The sequence below is a fragment of the Protomyctophum bolini genome (genome assembly GCF_963924005.1).
Source record: "Protomyctophum bolini genome assembly, chromosome: 13".
Taxonomy (NCBI): Eukaryota; Metazoa; Chordata; class Actinopteri; order Myctophiformes; family Myctophidae; genus Protomyctophum; species Protomyctophum bolini.
Genome location: NC_137874.1, coordinates 31,543,181 through 31,563,980, shown reverse-complemented (window position 1 = coordinate 31,563,980; position 20,800 = coordinate 31,543,181). Strand labels below are relative to the sequence as shown.

General features: G+C 43.5%; 1 protein-coding gene across 3 annotated transcripts in view; it reads right to left on the bottom strand.

Annotated features, from left to right (window-relative positions):
• Positions 1-4,952: 4,952 nt before the first annotated feature.
• The window catches only part of slc7a1a (solute carrier family 7 member 1a), a 36,097-nt gene continuing 20,249 nt past the window's right edge, over positions 4,953-20,800 (bottom strand). For 2 of the 3 annotated variants that reach the window (XM_080779747.1, XM_080779748.1), the window contains exons 8-13: positions 19,313-19,452; positions 16,318-16,420; positions 11,329-11,540; positions 10,230-10,381; positions 8,882-8,990; positions 4,953-8,219 (exon numbers count right to left, since the gene is read on the bottom strand). In XM_080779747.1, the coding sequence (XP_080635873.1) occupies positions 8,032-8,219; positions 8,882-8,990; positions 10,230-10,381; positions 11,329-11,540; positions 16,318-16,420; positions 19,313-19,452 (904 nt within the window). In that variant the 3' untranslated portion in view covers positions 4,953-8,031. Of the gene's footprint in view, positions 8,220-8,881; positions 8,991-10,229; positions 10,382-11,328; positions 11,541-16,317; positions 16,421-18,154; positions 18,292-19,312; positions 19,453-20,800 lie in introns of all 3 variants that reach the window. The other variant, XM_080779749.1, reaches the window with a different exon arrangement.

The following is a 20,800-nucleotide window of genomic DNA, read 5'->3' as shown; positions in this document are numbered from 1 at the left end:
TTCTGCATATGACTGCAGGGGAGGAGCTATACGGCATTCTCACAATTCTTACAGTACCTCCCAAACAAAGGAGGCGTGTGCCATGTGTGTGCTTGTGTGTGTGTGTGTGTGTGTGTGTGTGTGTGTGTGTGTGTGTGTGTGTAAATTGCATACTCTTACTGAGAAAGATAACTATGTCTAGTAAAATGAAATTACTTACAGATAATCAACTATCAAAAACCACTGGACAATACAATGATTGTCTGTCTCACACACACACACACACACACGCCCCTGTAGCTACATGCATTACAGCTGCAGATTACGGTATACTTTTGTCTAGTGAAGAGAGAGAGAGAGAGAGAGAGAGAGAGAGAGAGAGAGAGAGAGAGAGAGAGAGAGAGACCAAAGGAGACAGGGGTGTATGAAGGTGAAGGTGAAGGACTCAGGAGCACAAGGAGGAGGCTCATATTCTTTTACTGCGTGTAAGCATTTTACACCTGCATGGGGAGAAAGTACCACATGGAGAATACAAGTGATTTATTTTTACACAGAAATGTCCCTCATTGACTCTGTCTGTGTACTGTATTCAGTTTATATAGTGTACAGTTCAAGAGGGATTCCCTACTTCCCTTTTCTATTCCCTCCTCCCTTGATTCCCTGCCTTTCTCCTTTACTCTCTGAGCTGTGCTAAATAAATGACCTTGAAGGTTGGTTGGCAACAATCCTCCAATGTCAAACCTGCGTGGATGCAAATAGTAAATGCATTTACCATTTATATAGTGTTTTATTCAAAGCACTTTACATAGATTCAGATTGTGCATTACATTCACCCACCCATTCACACACACATTCATACACTGATGGGCCATGGTGGCAGTGGAAACCATGCAAGGCACCAACCTGCACATCGGGAACAATTAGGGTTCAGAGTGTTGCTCAACAAGGACACTTCGACACTAACTCTAGGGGACTTGACACACACACACGCACACGCGCGCACACACACACACACACACACACACACTCTAAGTCCAACACACTCGGCTCTCTCATGCTAACCCTTCATTAGCATAACTCATGGTCAATGCCACTCTGCTGGACCAAGCAGCTATGCCTGCATACTTTAGCGGTTTCACACATCAGCGCATAATTGTAAAACAGCACAATTATAGGCCTATGTCTATGTGTGAGTATGTAATTGCCAAGAATCAGAAGTGGAAGGTCAAAGCTGAAGCACAGATTACAGGATGGAACATGTAACTGGTTTCCAACTGTTCCTGAACTGGGGCCAAACATTTTTGTTGAGCACAATGCACAATCAATGTATAACAGAACATTCCACAATTAGATTTGCTCTTTCTTCATACATTACACACCCTTGTCTGAACATTTCATGACCCTCATTTAGATCCCTAAATTACCGAGAAACATACCGTAAGTGTATCCTATCAACCAATCTGGGATCAGACAGCAATGGCAATGCTGAAAGGAAAAATAAATGCAGGAGCCCCTAATAGAAGTAAAAGTAAGCAAATATCTCACAATATTCTGTTCTCACATTCTGTTCCCACATTATTCTGCAAGCACACACACACACACACACACACACACACACACACACGTGCATGGACAAATTTACCACATTCATCACGACATGAGCAAAGAGAAGTCCTCCACATCGTCAAGGACAGCCTCAACATCAGACACCAATCAATCAAAACCAGACAGCTGAGTGTGGGAGAAACAGCGATCGTTTCTACTTCATCTGATCCACCACCTCCACCCATCTTTACTCCCCACTACGCTGCCCTCTTCTGTCCTCTGCCATATCACCTCCCATCTCTCCCTCATCTCTCCCAGCAAATGTAAAATAAGGACAATAAATGAGCATAGCTTCAATAGACGGAGAAGAGAGAGAGGGATGGGGCGAGAGAGAGAGAGAAAGCGAGAGCCTGGAGAGCTTGAGAAGTTATTGGTTCAACTACCCTGCAGCGGTTTGGAGAAGTAATGGAAAAACCTGGGAACTGAAGTCTTCATGTATGTGACCACTACTAAAGTGAAACTCAACACTACACTCCCCGCATTGGATTCTAAAAAGGTACAGGTTTGCAACTCTGACAAATGATAAAGGATCCATTTGGTTCCATTTAATTTTGTACACTGACCACTGACATATTGTGTGAATTCTAAATGTAATTCATGACTGATGCAATGTGGAAGTCCTCCGCCATTCAACAGTGATACAAATAATAATCCCTTCCAAGGAAGTTCACAGTTTCCATGTGCCACACAAGACCTCATTCTGGCTCATATAAACACAGATAAATCATTGCAGTTGTGTTTTGCAGCAAACAGTGCAACGCCCTGAGCTGGGATCGAACCTGGATCACTAGCTCACCAATCTGGCACGCAACGCTAAGAGGAGCAAGTTTCCTAGCAAAATCCTAGCAAAGACCAATTTCCATAAACCAAAACGCAGAGTTTACAGTATTGGAGGCAAAACTGGAAAAACTGTGCAGCTCAATCATTGGGATATCTATTATTTATTGTATTTTATCACCCCGTGGCTAGTTATTAATTATTACAGAAATGTAAACGTAAGGTAATTTTCGGCACATTTGGTAAAATGATGAACCTTACAAACATGCCAAACACTCTTGTAGTATAGTGGATCATGGTTTAGTCTTTAAGCCTAGATAATCTTTCTCTGATCATTATCTTCACCCACTCGGGACCTGAACTGTTCCATTCATCGCTCATGTCCTGCTCTCCACTTTCTGACCTTATGCAACCTTCTCCTGCTGCCCTTACATTGTACTGATAGTCTTAGACAGAGATCAAGTTCAATGTTACACATTTCCGATTGATTGTAAATGACTTATTACAATTAATGCCTATTCCATTATCTAAAAAACAAAAACAAATATTTGCTCTCACAAGGTATCTAGTTGGCTACACCTAAACAAACAAACAAACAAACACATTAGGTAGGTAGCCTACTATAGGTAGTAGCCTACCTGCCTCACCTATTAGCACACAAGAGCAATTCAATTAACTAATCATGCAAATATGCTGTGCGTCAAATCTCATTCATGGTAAGAGAAAAAAACAAAACAAGTGATGCTGGACTGGTATTCATAACAACAGGATGTTTCTGAGACTTACCATTAAAGGCTGGCTGATTTCTGTTGCGTGGGAGCCAGACGGAAGACACCGGACGAAACACATACGTCCTCTGCCGCGCTCCGAGCACGAGAGGAATGTGAGAGGTGATGCGGAGAAAAGAGGAGAGGGGATAAGGAGAGAGGGGAGGTGAGGTGAGGGGAGGAGGTGTCGTAGCGGTGCTGATGCTGCAGCCGAGAGACACTTGATAGAAGAGCGTTGAGTACAGGAGAGCTAAGCGTTTTCTTATCAACACATTGGCGCCCTCTGTCGGATATTAAGGCTAGATGCTTCCCATACAGAAGACAAGTAGCCCTAGTCGTCAGTCCGTCACATAATAGTTGTTTAAAATGTTTTATATATATAAAATAGTTTTACTTTTACTTTAAAGAATATAACACTAAAAATATGGTGTTACGAACGGTGTTGTGTTGTGGAGGCCCCAACCCCACTTCCCTTTCTAGCTCTGCACAGTTGTGCTCAAATTGTGCGGCACTGACCTGATTGTCTGATGATGTGCACCTGGCCAGGGTTAACATGGTAAGGTAAAGTCTGCAGAATCTCAGAAAAGAACGCAAACAGCCTAGCCTGACACTCAGCCTGAATTTTCATTTCGTTTCACTTCATTATTCCTGGAATTTCTTTTAAAACCGTTTCAATAGCCAGATCGATACTATCACACGTTACAGCAGAGGGGGCAGCCATGTTTGTTTGTGTCTGGACGCCGGCGCTGTTGTTTGACGTCATCGAGTTGAAACGACGCTGATTGGTCGGTTGGATTTCCAACCGAGTCTGAGATCTCCAAGAGTGCCTACCTCTCATCTAGAGCAATAAACTTAGTCTGGGGTTTTGAAAAGCTATAGGCTTTATTTACAGCTGCAGATAAGAAAATGATACATAGAAAGAAACCCACATACAAGGATCAGGGCCTCAACAACATTTAGGTAATGAGCATGGGATACAATATATGACAGGCTGCCAATGCCATAGGCTAAAAACCCAACACATTTTAACACATTCTTGGTTCAACAAGGTGCCTTTTAAAGAACATAAGTGTTTCTTAAATGACCATCCTGTCATCCATGCACTGATCCATATCTCAGTAATCATGTAAATATTAATGTATAATTAAGGTACCACTTATATGCTGATTCATCACATTTTTATCAGTTTAATGTTAAAATGTCATGATTCAAAAAACAAAACACATTGTGATCCATTGTGATTTAACTGCTGTATTACTTGAAGGAATCTCTCTTGAGTTGCTAGTAAAGAACCAAATAGAAAAAAAACGAAATGAAATGTTTTGATATTCGTTTCCGTCAACACTACTGAGATTACTTTAACAGTGGTATATATAGTCACAGTTTGAGCGGTTCACCCAGCAATGTCTGTTAATAGTTCACTTCCAATTGTCCAATTCATGGAATCTTTTTAGTTTTTGTCGCATTCCTAATAATTTGATGGCCAGAAAGTGGTTCTCTATGGAGGCACAAAGTCTCCTTTGGGTTTTGGGTGAACTACCCCTATTCCAAAAATGTCCTTAATGTGTTAGTGTGACATAGTCTCGCGTTGCCAGACTGTTGCCTCTCAAATTTTTAAATGCTTCCATCATACATTCTATATAGCATTCGGAGAGCAGTGTAGTTGTAAGATATGTAGTTCTATTAAACATATATGCAGTTCTATTAAACATAGCACCTGTTCTTACAATACTGGTTGTATAGACGGTTCCAGGCTGTAAACAATAAAAAATGATCTGAACTTTCAATCTTAGTGAACACTAAAGAGGACCATCTGTAAGTAGCTATAGTATACAAAAATATCTATACGATTTATATTTATTTCAATATCATTATTAGGGTTTTAAACATTTTAGAGGTTGTAAACAATTGACAGGATGTTGACATGGATCTTCACACAACTCGGCAATAACAGAATGTTGAAACTGTCTATAGCCTATTGGCAGATTCATACTTTGTCGCAGGATAGCGCGTTGCATGACGTAAATGGCAGACCTACTGTACAAGCTCACAGATTGTGCAACAAAGCATCAATTAGGCTGTTATTCCCCCCAAATGCATGTTAAAATATTCATTGATATGCTTTGGATGTATGTATGGTTCACTTCGTGATGAACATAGCTGATATACTGGTAAACTGAAATAACTCGTGTTTTTCAGAAAATCTGTTATTAACGAAGGTATTCAACTGGTACAGTATACGTTTCACACAGGGCACATTGCAAGGTGAGACAAAAGCAGTGGATTTAGCTTACCCTGAGAATACAAGGTTTTAGAATTTTAGCACTCATCACATCACAGCATAAGCAACACAACAAGTTCCAGGACTTTCTTTTAGTAAACTGTAGCATATGTCAAATGCATTTTTTGCCCTGCACCAAAAGCCCACAGACATATGACTATTCATAACGCACAGAGGAAAGAAAAGAAAGGGCATTTTTCTTCCCAATTTACAAATAATTTACGGCAAAGAAATATAAACAATATCTTATGTACAGAAAAAATATTATGTATACTGCTCATTATACACAGCTACTTTTTGGACAAACCATGGCAAATGTATTCATGAGTACTTGAATAAATTCTCGAACACAGTTCAAAAGAAATCTAAAATCCTTGGTTTAGGTTATTTCACTTTCACTTTAGTAGGGAAATGACCTGAGGAAATTGGAATACGTCTTCAAAGTCTTCTAACTTACGTCATAAAACTTTAAAACTTTTGCACATTTATATCACAATGGTTTAAGGCTTAAGCTAATCAGTTTTTTATATTTTGCGATATAAACATTAAATTAAATATACAATTGTGTGTTGTCAGTATAGCACAAGACCAATGAACCATATTGTATTTGAAAACCTCATTCATACTTAATTACTTAAATTCATACTTAATCACCAAAAATTATGATGATGATGTCTGGCAAGCAAGACGGTATTTCTAAGTATGAATTAGGCCTTAGCAGGCTTGGATTCAATTATACTAAAAGTGTTTCTGATTCAGAACATGACAAGAAACAAAAGTTGAGCACGTTTTAGAGGAGTCCATAGAAAACAAGCGACACAACTGACACAATTAAAAAGCTAAAAACAAAATATTCATGTTCTGAAAAACATGAACCATTACCCGGCCAAAAAATAATATTCATAAAAAAAAGAAAAAAGTCTAAGAAAAAAATGATCCTCATTAATCTCTTAAAGTAACATTCTATAGAGAAACAGCAGCGAGAAGAAGCTATAGAGGCATTAAGACACAGCAGCCAGCACTGTGACAATATTGACCATCCTTACAAGTACTACACTGGCATTAATGGCCATTCATCAACTGTCAATACTATATCCACCCGCCTAGGTTTTAACATGATGATCCACAATCCACATAATACTGTTTATCTATAAAACACGCCAATCTGAAATATGGTATGTAATTTCATCATCATCTGTTTATATTAGAATTGTTCAATATGTGCCAAATTGCCAATGCCAATATTCCCATAGATCAGTGTTGCTGAACTAGCGCGGCAGTTTATATAGATAGTAAAGTATAGAGACTCGAAGCTGAGGTGAAAGATGACAAGCAACAAAAAGCTCTAGCTGGAATTGAACCAGGGACATTGCAATTGTGATAAACTGATCAAACAGTAAATGTATCTATCTGACCCTAATCCCATGTAGGTTTCAGACCTTATTGTTTAACTCTGAGCCTACAGTATTTTATACCATGTACGACAGAAGATGAGGAATTGTCCACGTAGGAAGATTCCAAGGAGCCCGGGTGGAGAGAGGCCGCTCAAAGATGCCATTGTTTGTAGAGTTGACTGTTTAACAAACATCTGTGATCCAGATTCACATCTTGCCATGGATACCAGAAAGATGCTCATCTGCATTTCTGCCACACTCATGATCTTGATTCAAACTCATGCCTTTGACTGACACACTTGCCAATGCATACAAGTGCATGTCAGCACAGCCACACATTTCTCCCACTCTACATTCTATTCAGATTTACAAATGCATGGTGATCTAGTCTAGATCTTATTGCTTTTACACCAGATGAAAAACTCTGTGAGCTTGCTGCCCTCTTGTGGTGAGAAAAGGTAGTACATCATAGGCAGAGAGACAAGTGTTGCAGTATATTGCACAAGCTAACATTTGTCAGTGAGGACTACTGGTGCAGCATTTCAGGCGCAGTTACATAACTGTTAATAAGGCTTCATACACTCTGCATAAAAATCTTAGGTTGTAGCCCTTGGTGCCAGCTTGTATTGACTGGATTACAAGATTTCCAGAATTACACATTCTGTTCAGAATTATGCCTACTGGAAATCAGACAGGGGGGGGGGGGGGTATATATATATATCTTACCATTATTGGTTTGCAGTTAGTGAGCCCTTGAATAAACTGTACATTGACCAGGCAAAAGCAGACCTCACAATGATGCCCACTCTCCAAAACAAAAGCCAAGGCCCAAAATAAAGGGCTGCCTTACACTTCATATCTCTAACGTAGAGCTCCACCCCACTCGGTAACGCCAAGTTACTAAGTTGGAGTGTGTGAGGCTAAGCAAATACTGGAAGACATCAATTTCACAACATATCATTGTGTATGTATTAACTACATAAGTCTATAAGTCTTCTGTACTCTACCCAGAACTCAATGGGGGACAATATACAATCAAAGTTTGTGAATTTCAGTTCACTTAACTTTTTCTCCATTACCTTATCAGAAACCCCCACCCCCATAAATGAGGTTTCTTCATAAGGAGGTTGTGGTCCTGTTCAAAATTATTTCATACTGACAGACAGTGACGTAGAGGTGTCAGGAAAGGGTTTAAGTTGACGGCGTGCAGACGGTCTCCTAAAAAACCTCAGTCTTCCTCTAACCTCACCTCCACGCCATTGTGGAGGAAGGCCTCCTTCTCTGGCGACATGGCGTCTCCATTGTGGCTGTGGGAGGGCTTGAAACCGTTCATCTCTGTGTCCCTCTCTGGAGAGGAGCGGCGCAAAGCGCCTTCTGCACTATGGTGAATGCCATAGCCAAAATAAATCACGAAACCTGAAAAACACAAGTGAGAATGGCATAAAACACTCCAAGTGTCTTCCAAATGAAAAATAATAAAGAAAGATACATACAGAAACATAAATTATTAATTAAAATGTATAATGTAAAGTCTACAGTGACAAACAATGGTCAAAGAGGGGGAAAAACCTATAATTTAATATCCCACACAAAACAAATACATTTATAAACAATTACATCACTATAACTTAAAACTAACTGAACAGTTTGAGAAAATGTTAAAGATGAAAGTCTAATGACCAACACAACTGTCAGTTCAATGCTCAGAGTGTAAAGACAGTACAGTAGAACCTCATGGTTCACATGGCTGTGAATGGCAGACAGTGAACAAAGATTTGAAGAGAAGAGAGGACGCAAGCACTCAGTTGAGTAACTCAATGTATCGGGTGCACGGTTCAGGTAGAGACAGTCCATAGAAAAGAATACCAGCACTCTCTTTATATCCAGCAGGATTCTTGTTTTATTTAAGATTTCGCAAGGCCTCAGCTGAGGAAGGCCTCCGGGCCAAAATTTTTGTTTGTTTGCTGCTGGAGGAAACCTTAAATAAAACAAGAGTCCTACTGGATATAAAGTGAGTGCTGGTATTCTTTTCTTCGGTGAACAAAGATGACACATAAAAAAAGCTCCAGTCGTCCTACCAATGCACATCCAGATAGCGAATCGTATCCAGGTGCCCCGGTCCAGCTGCATCATGAGGTAGACGTTGACAAACATACTGACCACCGGAAGGAAGGGCAGCAGGGGAACCTAAAGGGTCAAAGGTCACAGAAACAGAAACAAATAAGGACTAGCACCCTTTCCACTTGCAGACCTACACCACCCATATGACCAAATGACACCAGTGGAGAGGGTGAGCGGTTTCAAGTATACCTCACAGTGCACATTAACATGGAGACACTGTGGCAAGGAAGGCTAAGCAAAGCAGTATGCCACCTCAGAAACCAGAGGAAAGCGCCAATTTGCAAGACTTAATTGATGTCACCTGGTAAGTGTTTGAGTGAAAGAGGCTGCAAGGGCTCAAAATGGTATGTAGGAATGCGACAGCTCATTGAAGGCGAGACCTCATTTATGACACATTCAAGCCTGTTTTCTCAACTCACTGTTTTCTGCAAGACATTACTATATAAGCCATATCTCCAAAACTGGTGGATCAAACTGAACAACCAATGTCAATTTGAAGCGAAAAAACTAAAACAAAAAAATGTCAATGACTTAGCCTTGGTCAGAAACGGTCACATATCTTTTCTATTTCATCTCTCTTTGAGAATGAAGAGATATCAATGCTGTTTGTTGACATTCTAAACAGGTTGCATTTTCCCCACATGTAAAGTGTCTGGGTAAATTAATGACATTTGTACCATGTTAACCCTGTTAAACTGTGGGTAATTCCCACAGGTAAAGTCTGCAGAATTTCAGAAAATAATGCAAACAGAGCCTTCACACACTTGACGATTCGACAGTGGGACAGCCCTAAGCCTTCACAGACTTTGCATTAATTCATGTTTAAGTCTGAGTCTGAAAGGGGGATGATTGGAGTCGGGGCTTTGTCTCACAGCTGATCTGTTCTACTCGGCTAGCACTCATAGCATTCTGATGTGGGCTATCAACGTTTGGTACAAGAATAGTTCCTCCTGGGACCAGTGAGCCCTGCAGAGGGTGATATGCTTGGCAGACCACACCATGGGAACACTTCCCTCTCTGCAGGACTCATATTGCAGAAGGTGTCTGAGCAGAGCTAAAATATCACCCCAGCAATGGACTGTTTGTGCCGCTGCAGTCTTTTCCCTCCTCGGGCTATCAGAACCCTCACCAACTGAGCAGTATTTTGTTCATTTTTGGACAATGAAGTCATTAATAATAATTAACTAATAGATAATGAATAGTTATTAATGATAGTTAATCCTATATTTTGTATTAGCTTTTTTATTCCACATTATTCCACATGATAATGTATTTATACAGTATTATGTTCAAGAGGAAACAAACCTTGAAGGAAAGCTTGGTCTTGCTCTCAGGCTGTCTCCAGATGAGGAAGGTGATGACCATACACACAATGAAGATGATGCTGAGACATGCCAAGTTCCATGGGGCAAAGCCACCCTGCACGGCCATAATACTGAATACCAAAATCAACAGTCCTGGAAGGGACAATGGCCAGAGACAGCAGTTAGTCAATCTCATAATTTATTTCTTGAAACCTTTTAGTTGGCTTTATACAAGACATAGTAGAGAGACAGGGAGCCACGAACAGAGAGGATGGAAGACATCTAACTGGTCTCCAGCCAGATGTCGGGTAAGATTCGAAAATACCCGGGATCTGAACCGACCCGGAGCCGGTTCCATCCACAAGAAGTGACTCCCGGGTAGGTTCAGAGCGGCTCCCGTATGTGTCGGTGCTCGGGTAATCACTAATACCCAAGTGGACCCGGCAATTGGCTGCCACAGCTGTGACTTCAGTAAGAAAGTAGTGGTGCTACTTACTAACAACAACAAAAGTTAGAAGGTTTTGGTTAATGGTTCAAATTTGGTAAAACAATCAAGTTGTCATAGCGTGTTGAACTTGATATGCTCTGCAAAGCGACATAAATTAACGGTGGATTATTTTAGCATTAGCAATGGCTAAGAAGAAAGATTACAAATTAGATTACAAATTTTGATTTAAGTTTTTATTTACAAACTGTCCACAATGATTGACTGGTCTACTCTGGGATCATTACAATCACACATGAATGACCAGTGGCGCTGCCAGCAGCACCAACCAGCGGGCTATGTTTAGGTAAGAAAGAAGTCTTATTTATTAATAATATACAACTCTTAATAATAACGGCAGCATTCGGTAATTTCGGGTCCTTGGGCTTTGAATAGTTACGGTCCTCATATTTCTTATAATAGTCGGGTCCGTTCGGCTCCAGTTCCGACATCTCTCTGTGCTTTTATACAGCCAGCTACAGTGTTCCCCATGAACCTCATACTTTGCAATAAAGAGTTTCAGAGTTCGAGAATAAATAAAACTTGAAAGAATGAATGAATTAATTAATTTATGAATATTGACTCAAGACTTAGCCAATGTCCATTGTCCACCTACCCATGACACTGACACAGATGTTGACATTGAATCCTGACAGAGTGGATGGCTCTGAGTTTTCTGGGAACAGCAGGGTCTTGAAAGTGAAGCGCTCCTGCACGCCAGGCAGGATGCCCATACTGGGAACACTGATGCCATCACCGATGCCATCACTGAGCTCCTCCTGGGTGAAGGCCATCTGGTAGTCCATACTGGGCTGCTCTGGTTGGTACCTGACGACGGGAGAAAAGAAGGCAGGCATGTAGGAAGGAAGGAAGGAAGGAAGGAACGCATGTAGGAAGGAAGGAACAATTTGAGAGATATTTCAACACTGCCACATTAAAAATAATTGACCAAGCACCAATGGTATTGCAGGGATCTGTGAAAGTCGTCAAACAACATGACTGGCGGTTGATGGACAATGTCAAGCTGCAACGTTTTCATGCCATGTGATGAGTGTCATATGGATAGTGTGCATAGTGTCAAATAATATCTGTTCTCTATCGTGTTCGAGACTGGCTCTCCACTACATATTATTCAATATGTACGGGAACTGACACCACAGGGCAGTGGCCGTGGATATCTCTTTAAGACACATCATCTATGGTGGCCCGGCCCTGATGTCAATCAGCGGGCCACTTTGATTATTTTATTTCCACGAGCAGACGTGGTACATGTATCTCTCAGCAGTTTATAAATTCAGTATTTACGCAGCAGACAGTCCACTTACCGGGTAAGAGAGAGCTGGTCGACGACTCCTCTCAGGACGCTGCATGGCTCTGCTTCTTCTCACAAGAGAAAAACAAAAACGAACGAAAACAAAACAAGCTGGGTGCTGATCCTGCATCCAGCTTGTCAGATTGTTTTGTATTAATTAGAGCCTCGGGGCGGCTGAGCAGTTTATGTGCAACCTCTTCTAGAGGCCCACAACTTTGCTGGTGACAGAAAACTGTCCTCTGTCCTAAAGAGAGAGCACACTGGGAGTCCAGTGTCATGGGGATGTCTTAGGGTACCATGTTGCCTTGATTCGTTGATGCAGCTTGTGAGATTCTGCATAGCGTAGATTTCATTCAAGCAATTGTGCCCACTCACTGTTGAGCGCAGTCCAAACAGTTAAAATATGTGTAGACAATACAATATAATAAGTACACATATAATAAAGAATATATGTATGTATAGAATATATTCAATATATTGATATAGACATAGAGGAGATGGAAACAGCAGTGGTTTCTCAGGCTGCATGTGGACTGTGGAGCTCTTATGCTCACAGAGGATGGCCATTGGCCATGACCAGTGTGTGTCCTGCAGGGGCCCTGGTATGAGGATCCCACCTCCTGTATGAATGGTCTCGTCTTTCCAGCTGAGGCTGGGGAGGCTATGGGTGCCTGTTTTTAGAGGGAAAAGGCCAGTCGTTTCCACTTCAGCCTAACATGTTCCAGGTTGGCAGAGCTGGGTGAGCTAAGCTCAGGCTATGGCTTCGCCCTGCCTGGTATGGACAGGCCTGTAAAGATGGACTTTTGTGAAAGTTTTCTGTGAGACTACTTACGAGTGTCGGCAGCCTATTAATGCAGTACAGCGTGCAGTTCAGGGAGCGAGCATTGAGTCGCCCTCTCGGGGTAGCTGTTGTGTCTCGTTTGTAGGTGAAACTAACAAACTCCCTTGGGATCAGATGGTCATTATAGCACACTATACAGGCGTATTGTTGGTGTTGCGCAAGCTTACGCGCCTGTGGTGTAGTTCTATATTGTGGATCTGGGTTCAGTGACACAAACAGAAAGTGCTGGGTCAGTCGAATGTTTCCCTTCAAGTTGGGCAGTCATCATAGCGCACTATACTACGTCGTATTGCGCGGCGGTGGTGTAGTTCCGTCACAGACAGGATGTGCTGGGTCTGTCTGTTCGGTGGAAGGCGAAACTGTGCCGGCACTATAGCGCAATATACTGTTGTATTGCTGGTGAGGCGTCAGCTTACACGACCGTGGTGTAGTTCGTTCTGTGGATCTGGTTCCCCAGTGACACAGACAGGACGTGCTGGGTCTGCCAGGAAGAATGCCGGAATCACAGCCATTGGCACACTATACAGCGTGTTGCTCACACGTCCGTGGGGTAGTTCGCTGTGGAGCTGGGTTCGGTAACACAGAGGAGCATGCTGCGGCTGTAGGGCGGAGCACACTATACGGTGTATCACAGTGGGGCCGTTTACGCACCTAGGTGTGACTCTGCGTGGTAGAAACCGGTTACCAGTTTGAAACCACACCTAGGTGTGACTCTGCGTGGTAGAAACCGGTTACCAGTTTGAAACCACACCTAGGTGTGACTCTACGTGGTAGAAACCGGTTACCAGTTTGAAACCACAGCGAAAGCAGAGAAGCCACAAAGTCATGGCTATCTAGGCGCAACTAGCCAACAGGGCTAATTTGTCAACGCCGCCGGCCAACGCTTACGCGGTGCTTCTGTGACCAGACGGGCCCTGACCTTATTGAGGAGCTACAGCAACTGGCTGCAGGCTCCCCAGACAGTAGCATCAGGCAAGACTATTGCTGCTTTCTGGTGTGGCACCATCTGTGGTTGCCCCAGTCCGAGCTGCGGCAGGAGGACCGAGCTCGTCCAATGAAGCTGCCTATTTCGCCATTGGCCATGTTAGGCCAGGAGGTCAGTGCATTGCTCCAACAAGCTAAGGAGGCTTGCAGATGCAGGGGGTGATGGCAGGAATGGTCCGCCATGAGCAACTTGCCTCGACAGCTCCTCAGGCTGCGCAACCGCAGTTAGGCTTGGCAGCTCCAGGGGTCTACGGGTCAGCCTGCTCAGCCTGGGACCCTGGCATCGGGAGAGCCTCCAGGGCTTGCTCATCCCGATTACAGTTGAGCCAGCTTGTGCCTCCACCCCAGCTTGTGCCAGTCACCCGTGGACACTTTGGTGGTTTCTCACAGGACAGCATTCTTGTTGTTAGCAGTGTCAGCCACAATAATGTCTCTATCAGTGCATGAAGGACGCTGCCACTCCCTACATGGCAATGTTTAGGTGGTGCTGGCACCAATCCCTGCATTCTACCCTATGGCCTGATTAGAGTATGAGCCAGTCAGCCTGTTGAGTTGCATCATTCCCACCCTCCTAAGCAGGGTGGTGAAGCAGGGTTGCAGTCACTGTTGGGCCCTGTCAGGGCCTCGAATGGGCCTCACTGTCTTAGGCAGACGATCTCCAAGACTGGGCTCACTCATTGGGTTGTGAAACAATCCAGCAGGCATATAGGTGGGCAGGCAGGCAGGCCAGCCCCAACAGGGACATGGGCGCAATCCACGCAGGGCCTCACTGCACATGCACTGACGACAAGGTGTCCCTCTTTCTGTGCGACGGCCTCTGTATCGATGCCGTCCGCATGTATCAGGTTATACCGGTGTGGTATCTGTGTGGCAGCCAGCACCCCCCTCACTGAGTGTGCTGGGCTCCGCATCAGGACATGGCTTCAACAGTCTGTTGGCGTAGTGTCTGAAGGGCTGACTTGAGCGGGAGTGCATGTCCCTGCAGACTGCAGTAACCTGGTTAGAGGAGCTCAGGTTGGGGCCCCACTGGTCCCACTTGGGGACCAGGCTGTGATGAGTCCCCTTTAAAATCCTTTAGTCAGTGAGCCCGACATGCAGTCACTCAAGAGAGCAGTATTGTTGGCTGTAACGTCTGCAAGGAGAAATGTGGGAGTTGCGAGCTCTGTCAATCCATAACAAGCTCTGCAGGCCTATAGGCCGGGTGATGGAGTAGTCTTACGCCTCGAACCAGCCTTCTCCCCAAGGTTCTCTCAGAGGCATGTCTCAATCAGGTGATTGAGCTATGTCTTCTCTTGGACATGCAGACAGATGAAGTGAGCAGACAGAGTCTGTCCCGCACTCTGCCCCGTTAGAGCGTTGGAGTCGTATATCAGAGCCGCACAGGCCCACAAAGTGATGGACCAGCGCTTTGCATCAGGACATGGCCTTCAACAGTCTGTTGACTTAGTGTCCGACGGGCTTTAGGCAGGAGTGCCTGGGTAGACCATGGTCGAAAGCTGGACTGTCCCACTGGATCACAGGGGCGATCCAACAGGAATACAAGCAGGTGGGAGTACCAGGCCGCCTGGAAGGCGGGCACACTCTGCCCATGGTATGACAGCCTCCTGGTTGCTGTAGAATAGTGCATCTCTACACAGCAGCGACGTGGTTGACACCAGTCAGGTCGGCCGGGCATCTGACGGGCTGGCTTGAGCGGCCCTTCACCCCAGTGGTCACTGGCCTAGCATCTTGTTAGTATTACTTACTTGGTATGAATAGTGGAGTTTTGGAGCATGTTGCTAAGCGCCGGTGGCAAGGATAGCCACGGTCATGGAGCTCACCACTTATAGGCTCTGATGGAATTCAAGGTTAAACTACCTCAGGCTGCCACGGGGGCAGCTGGTCTGCTTATTTCCTTGAGGTGTATCTTAGAGTGTTCCCGTACATATTGAATAATATGTAGTGGAGAGCCAGTCTCGAACACGATAGAGAACGGAGGGTTACATGCTAACCCAGGTTCTCTGAGTGGAGAGACTGGCTCTCCACGAAAGAGCCGAAATTCGTGTTAATCAAAGTGGCCATGCCCGGATGGGGCTTAAATGGCCCACTGATTGGTATCAGGGCCGGGCCACCATAGATTATGTGTCTTAAAGAGATATCCACGTCCACTGCCCTGTGTGGGGTCAGTTCCCGTACATATTGAATAATATGTAGTGGAGAGCCAGTCTCTCCACTCAGAGAACCTGGGTTACTGTGTAACCCTTCATTCTTGTAGGAAATTACTGTTTATGAGTTGCTTGCTCTAACAGTATAGCGCTCGTGCAATATACGGTTTACTTATAATTGAAATGTCAAGCTTTACACAATTAGCACTCTTACTAGCAGTTACTCCCAAGTACTGTATGTGTGATGAGAAGACAGCACTAATGAATTACCGAACTGTACGGTATCAAACCATTTGCAGCCTATTGTGTTTCTCCTCAACTGACCTGAGCACGAGGACGCAGGCAGCGACCAGCGTGTAAGCGAGCAGAGTGCCAATAGACATCAGATCCACTAGGTCCTTCAGGTCAAACAGAAAGGCCATGATAGCTTTGGAGGGGGGGGGGGGTGGAAATGGAGGGCACAGAAAGAGAGAGACAGAACCAGGGATAAGAGACGGTATTTCTTATCACTATAAACAAGGTGTTTATTTGAAGTACTGTCATGGTACTAATGTTTCAAATAGAAGTGTAATGTAATATAGGTCATTAATACATATGTTTTTAAATCTACTTGTTGAGGACATGACATATCTTAGCTTACACCTGTGGACAGTTGTAGTGTCAATTTTTAGTAGCTTCCCATTAGTTTTAGAGCATCTTATTTTGTGTTGCCTTTATTAACAGTGACAGTGGAAAGAGAAAGGAAGTGCGGAGAGAGCAGGGGGATGACATTCAGCTAAATCCGCAGGGCTTTTAATCTGGGAATGAAACAGTCTTGAAGTTGCCCATGTGGTATGCACCCTAACCATTCATCGGTTGCCCCATCAATACTTTTCAACCACCATTTGCTATTATCTGTCTTATGTTCATATTATTTTCAAAAAACAAACAAAAAAGCTATGTATGAAAGCTGCTACACAAACAATTTGTTAATATCAAATCAAGTTATAACAGTAACAATAAATATAACAGTGGTACACAAAGTCTTCCCAATGAGTGTGTTTGTGATTCTTAAAGTTATCAAGTTAGTATCTCTGCTTTATTTGTTGTTGCTTTGTTGTGACAAAAATCAATTTACTAAGCACAAAAGTGAGAGTGAGCTTAGAGTGAAAACTCAACCCATACTTCTTGTTTTTTAAGCCCTAACCCTGTGTCCTTTTTGACCGTTTGTGGCACAACACCGATCCACACATTATGAATCAGATTGATGTAATGCTTGCCATAGACCAAACAGATGTGCCAGGCCATGAGGCCAGTGCTTACCCACGGAATGCATCATGGGAATGGAGGAACACAGAGAAAGGCCAAAATAGACAGAACATGGAATTTTCAACAAGGATAACTGGATTGTGTAAATATGGAACTGAAATGTACGTCAACAGCAGAAACACTACAAGTTCATGACAGAGCTAGCCATTGTCCCAGATGTTTGCTTCTAGTTGCCTCAACTCAGTGACTTATTATTTGATCTCATAGTCCCTCCAGAATTGGGTCACAGTTGACGTCAACAAGTTGGATATTTCACTACTCAAAATAAAATATTTACCTGTCTAATCAATATATAGGCCTAAGGGTAAGGGCATATTTTGAGTTTGAGCCACCTGGCAAATGCGGTCGCAAACACAGACATGAAGGAAAACCTTTTATGCTTGTTCACGTGCACGGAGTGATCTCACATTTGCCAGACAGTGCACGTTAATCAGATGCACCTTGTCATAGCCTGCACATCTAAAGTAACCTGACTCCACCAGATGGCGGCAGCAGTGAGTTCCTCCTCCTGCTCCCATCTGGTCTCTCTCTGGCAGAGACGATGTACTCCGATCAAATGCTGATCGGAGCGATATGCGGCCGCTAGAGGCTGGATCAGCGCGAGACTGATGACGCAATGAAGCGCTGCCACAGCGCAAATGTAAACTCAACCTAACAAGACTACAACTCGAAATTATAATGGAGATATCAGATTTTTGTCCCGCTGCTTCCGTTTCTGCTTGAGAGAGACCAGATGCAGGAGGAGGGAACTTGTGAACTCAATACTGCCGCAATCTGGCGGGGTTAGGTTACATCTAAACCCCCCACACACACACTCTCTCTCTCTCTCTCTCTCTCTCTCTCCCCATCTTACCAGACATGATCCCTGCAGCCATGGTGGAGGTTATAGGGGCCTTCCTCTCGCTGACACGGGACAGGAAGGAGAAGAGGAGGCCATCCCTCGCCATAGCAAAGATGATACGGGGCAGGGGGAACATGGAACCCAGCAGACTGGGGTTGGGTGGGCCAGTGTGCGCGCGCGGGGGGGAGGGGTGCGTTGTGGGTGACAGGCAGGCGTAAGGGAGGAAAAAGTCCAGGAAGGGGAAGGAAAAAATGGAGAGGGGTCAGCAGTGGGGAAAGAGGAGACAACGAGAGAAGGAGACGTAGTATAACGGAGATGGGGGTCGAGGGAGGGTTGGTGAGGTGTTAAACCCAGGTTAGGATCTGTGCTGTTGGCATGCATGTGCCCCACAGTGGAGAAGAGCCTGGCCCCTCAGCATGCTGTCATTAGTCGCCACTATGCATACAGAATATCACCAGATTCCATAGCAGAAAGTTGTAACTCAGGAGAACCGGGGTTGGTTCCAGGAGCTTAGCAGGGACCACAAACGGAGTGCAATGTTGACTGCACTCCAGAACTAGTAAAACTAGTAAAAATGTAAAAATGTAGCCATAAAGGATTTTGCTGTGCATATTCCTCTCTGAAATAATCGTGAGCTCTCCTGAGGTCCGTGGAAATGTAATTGTAATTTACAATATTTACATCTTTTGACACACTCACTAAGAGTAAAATACATTTTATTCTAGTGAGTGGGCTCTTTGAGTGCTTTGTATCTAGAACAGTCCTATATAAATTGCATTTATTATTATTATTATTACTATTATTATTATTGTTATTATTAAATGTGGCTTAACTTAAGTCTACTGTACATCAGCAGGATGGGACATCTTGCAGAGTACAGTTCAGTAACAGTAAAACAAATACAAATAAAAATCTGATTATTAAAGCTTCAATCCATAACAGTATGTCCTATCCGGGATTCTGTACTGCCGAGCTCATTTAGGCAGGGGCGATATTACACTTTGAGCATCATGCAATACTCTTGTTGACCAGTAGTGGTCCTATGGCCAACACTGCAGTTACCCGTATATTATAATATTGTATTAACATACTCTACCATACATATTGATTGACTAAAATGACATTGTAGTTATGGATTGCAGCTTTAAGACATGCGTGTTAGTGTCTCACCTGCCACTACACCGGAGGTGAGGGTTGCGGTTAGAGGGGTTTTGGTGCGCGGGCTGATCACGGCCAAAAACTTGAACAGCAGCCCGTCGTCGGCCATAGCCCAGATCACACGTGGCATGGGGAACATAGCACCCAGCAGGCTGCCACATGGGACATGGTGTTTACCCATCAGCATGGACATAACCACAGCACACACAAGACACATATCAACGGTTAGAAAACTCAGCATTCATTAAATATTATACCATGCAGGAACAGTTTCAACAGCTCAACAACACCCAACCTGTTAACAACCGTCCTAACCTCATATTAAACCAGAGATTACAGTGTTACTCCCAATTAATCATTTAACATGGCTTAGAGATGGGAGATGTAAGGGTTATGATAACAGGGTTAATATTATGCATAGCAGGAAAAACCATGCTACACTGAATATTCAACATATACATAAATCAAGAATTAAACCTGAACCATTTGCATCAATTCATTCAATCACTTTCATGTGTATGAAGGTACAGCAAATCTCAGAGAAGGAGTTCTGAGATTGTCTGTCTAAATCAGAGTAACAGTTCATTAAATCTATCACAACCTTTGGAGTGCACAGCCCAAGTAAATATGATGAAGCTATCAGCTGGTGGCGTGAGTGACTGTTACATAAACATATAATAACAGCTGTACGGAAAGCTTGAATAATCCTCTTTCTATCTGTAAAGTTTTTGTTTTTTCATCTGCTTGGCACTCTATTCTGATTATTCTGAAAGATTCAGCAGCACCAGCAGTGTTAAGTGTCAGAGTTTGGAAGAGCTCGTTTTCAATAGCGCAACATGCTCTCTCCTGCATTATGTGCAATTTATAGAAACAGGTGATTTCCAACGAGTGCTTCCAAACTCCAATGCTCCATGCTGCTCAATGTTTTCAGTCTAGAAGAGGTGGGCGTGTCCCAGTTGAAAAGTTAGGCATGCGCAATACTCTCTACACAAGCTGACTAGTGACTGCTGACTGCTCATATTTTTAGTCAAGAGGATCAAATGCCTTCCAGAGTTAAATATACTCATATGCAGTCATGCAAGTGCACGTTGGCACACACACACACACACACACACACACACACACACACACACACACACACAGTGTGGTTGCCTGGGGATACAGGTCTACATGTGTCACGACACCACATGTATATGCACATGCAAATGTACATAATACAGTACAGTGAGTGAGTAGTACATGTATGTGCAATGCATGCACACCTATACTGGATGACATAGCTACAGTATGCTTGTATACACACATCTGTAACTTTGGGGAGTATACAAATGGAAGCAAATGGAACTGTGTACACTTTCAGAGTTACATTAACACTGAGTCTGTGTGCCCAGAGCTAATGTCGCTGGAGTGCTGGAGTGTTCGGTGCCAAATTTCTTGTGCACACTGCCAGTAGGCCACAGAACTAATGTGCCTCCACTTTTTCCATGTGTTTCTATGTTT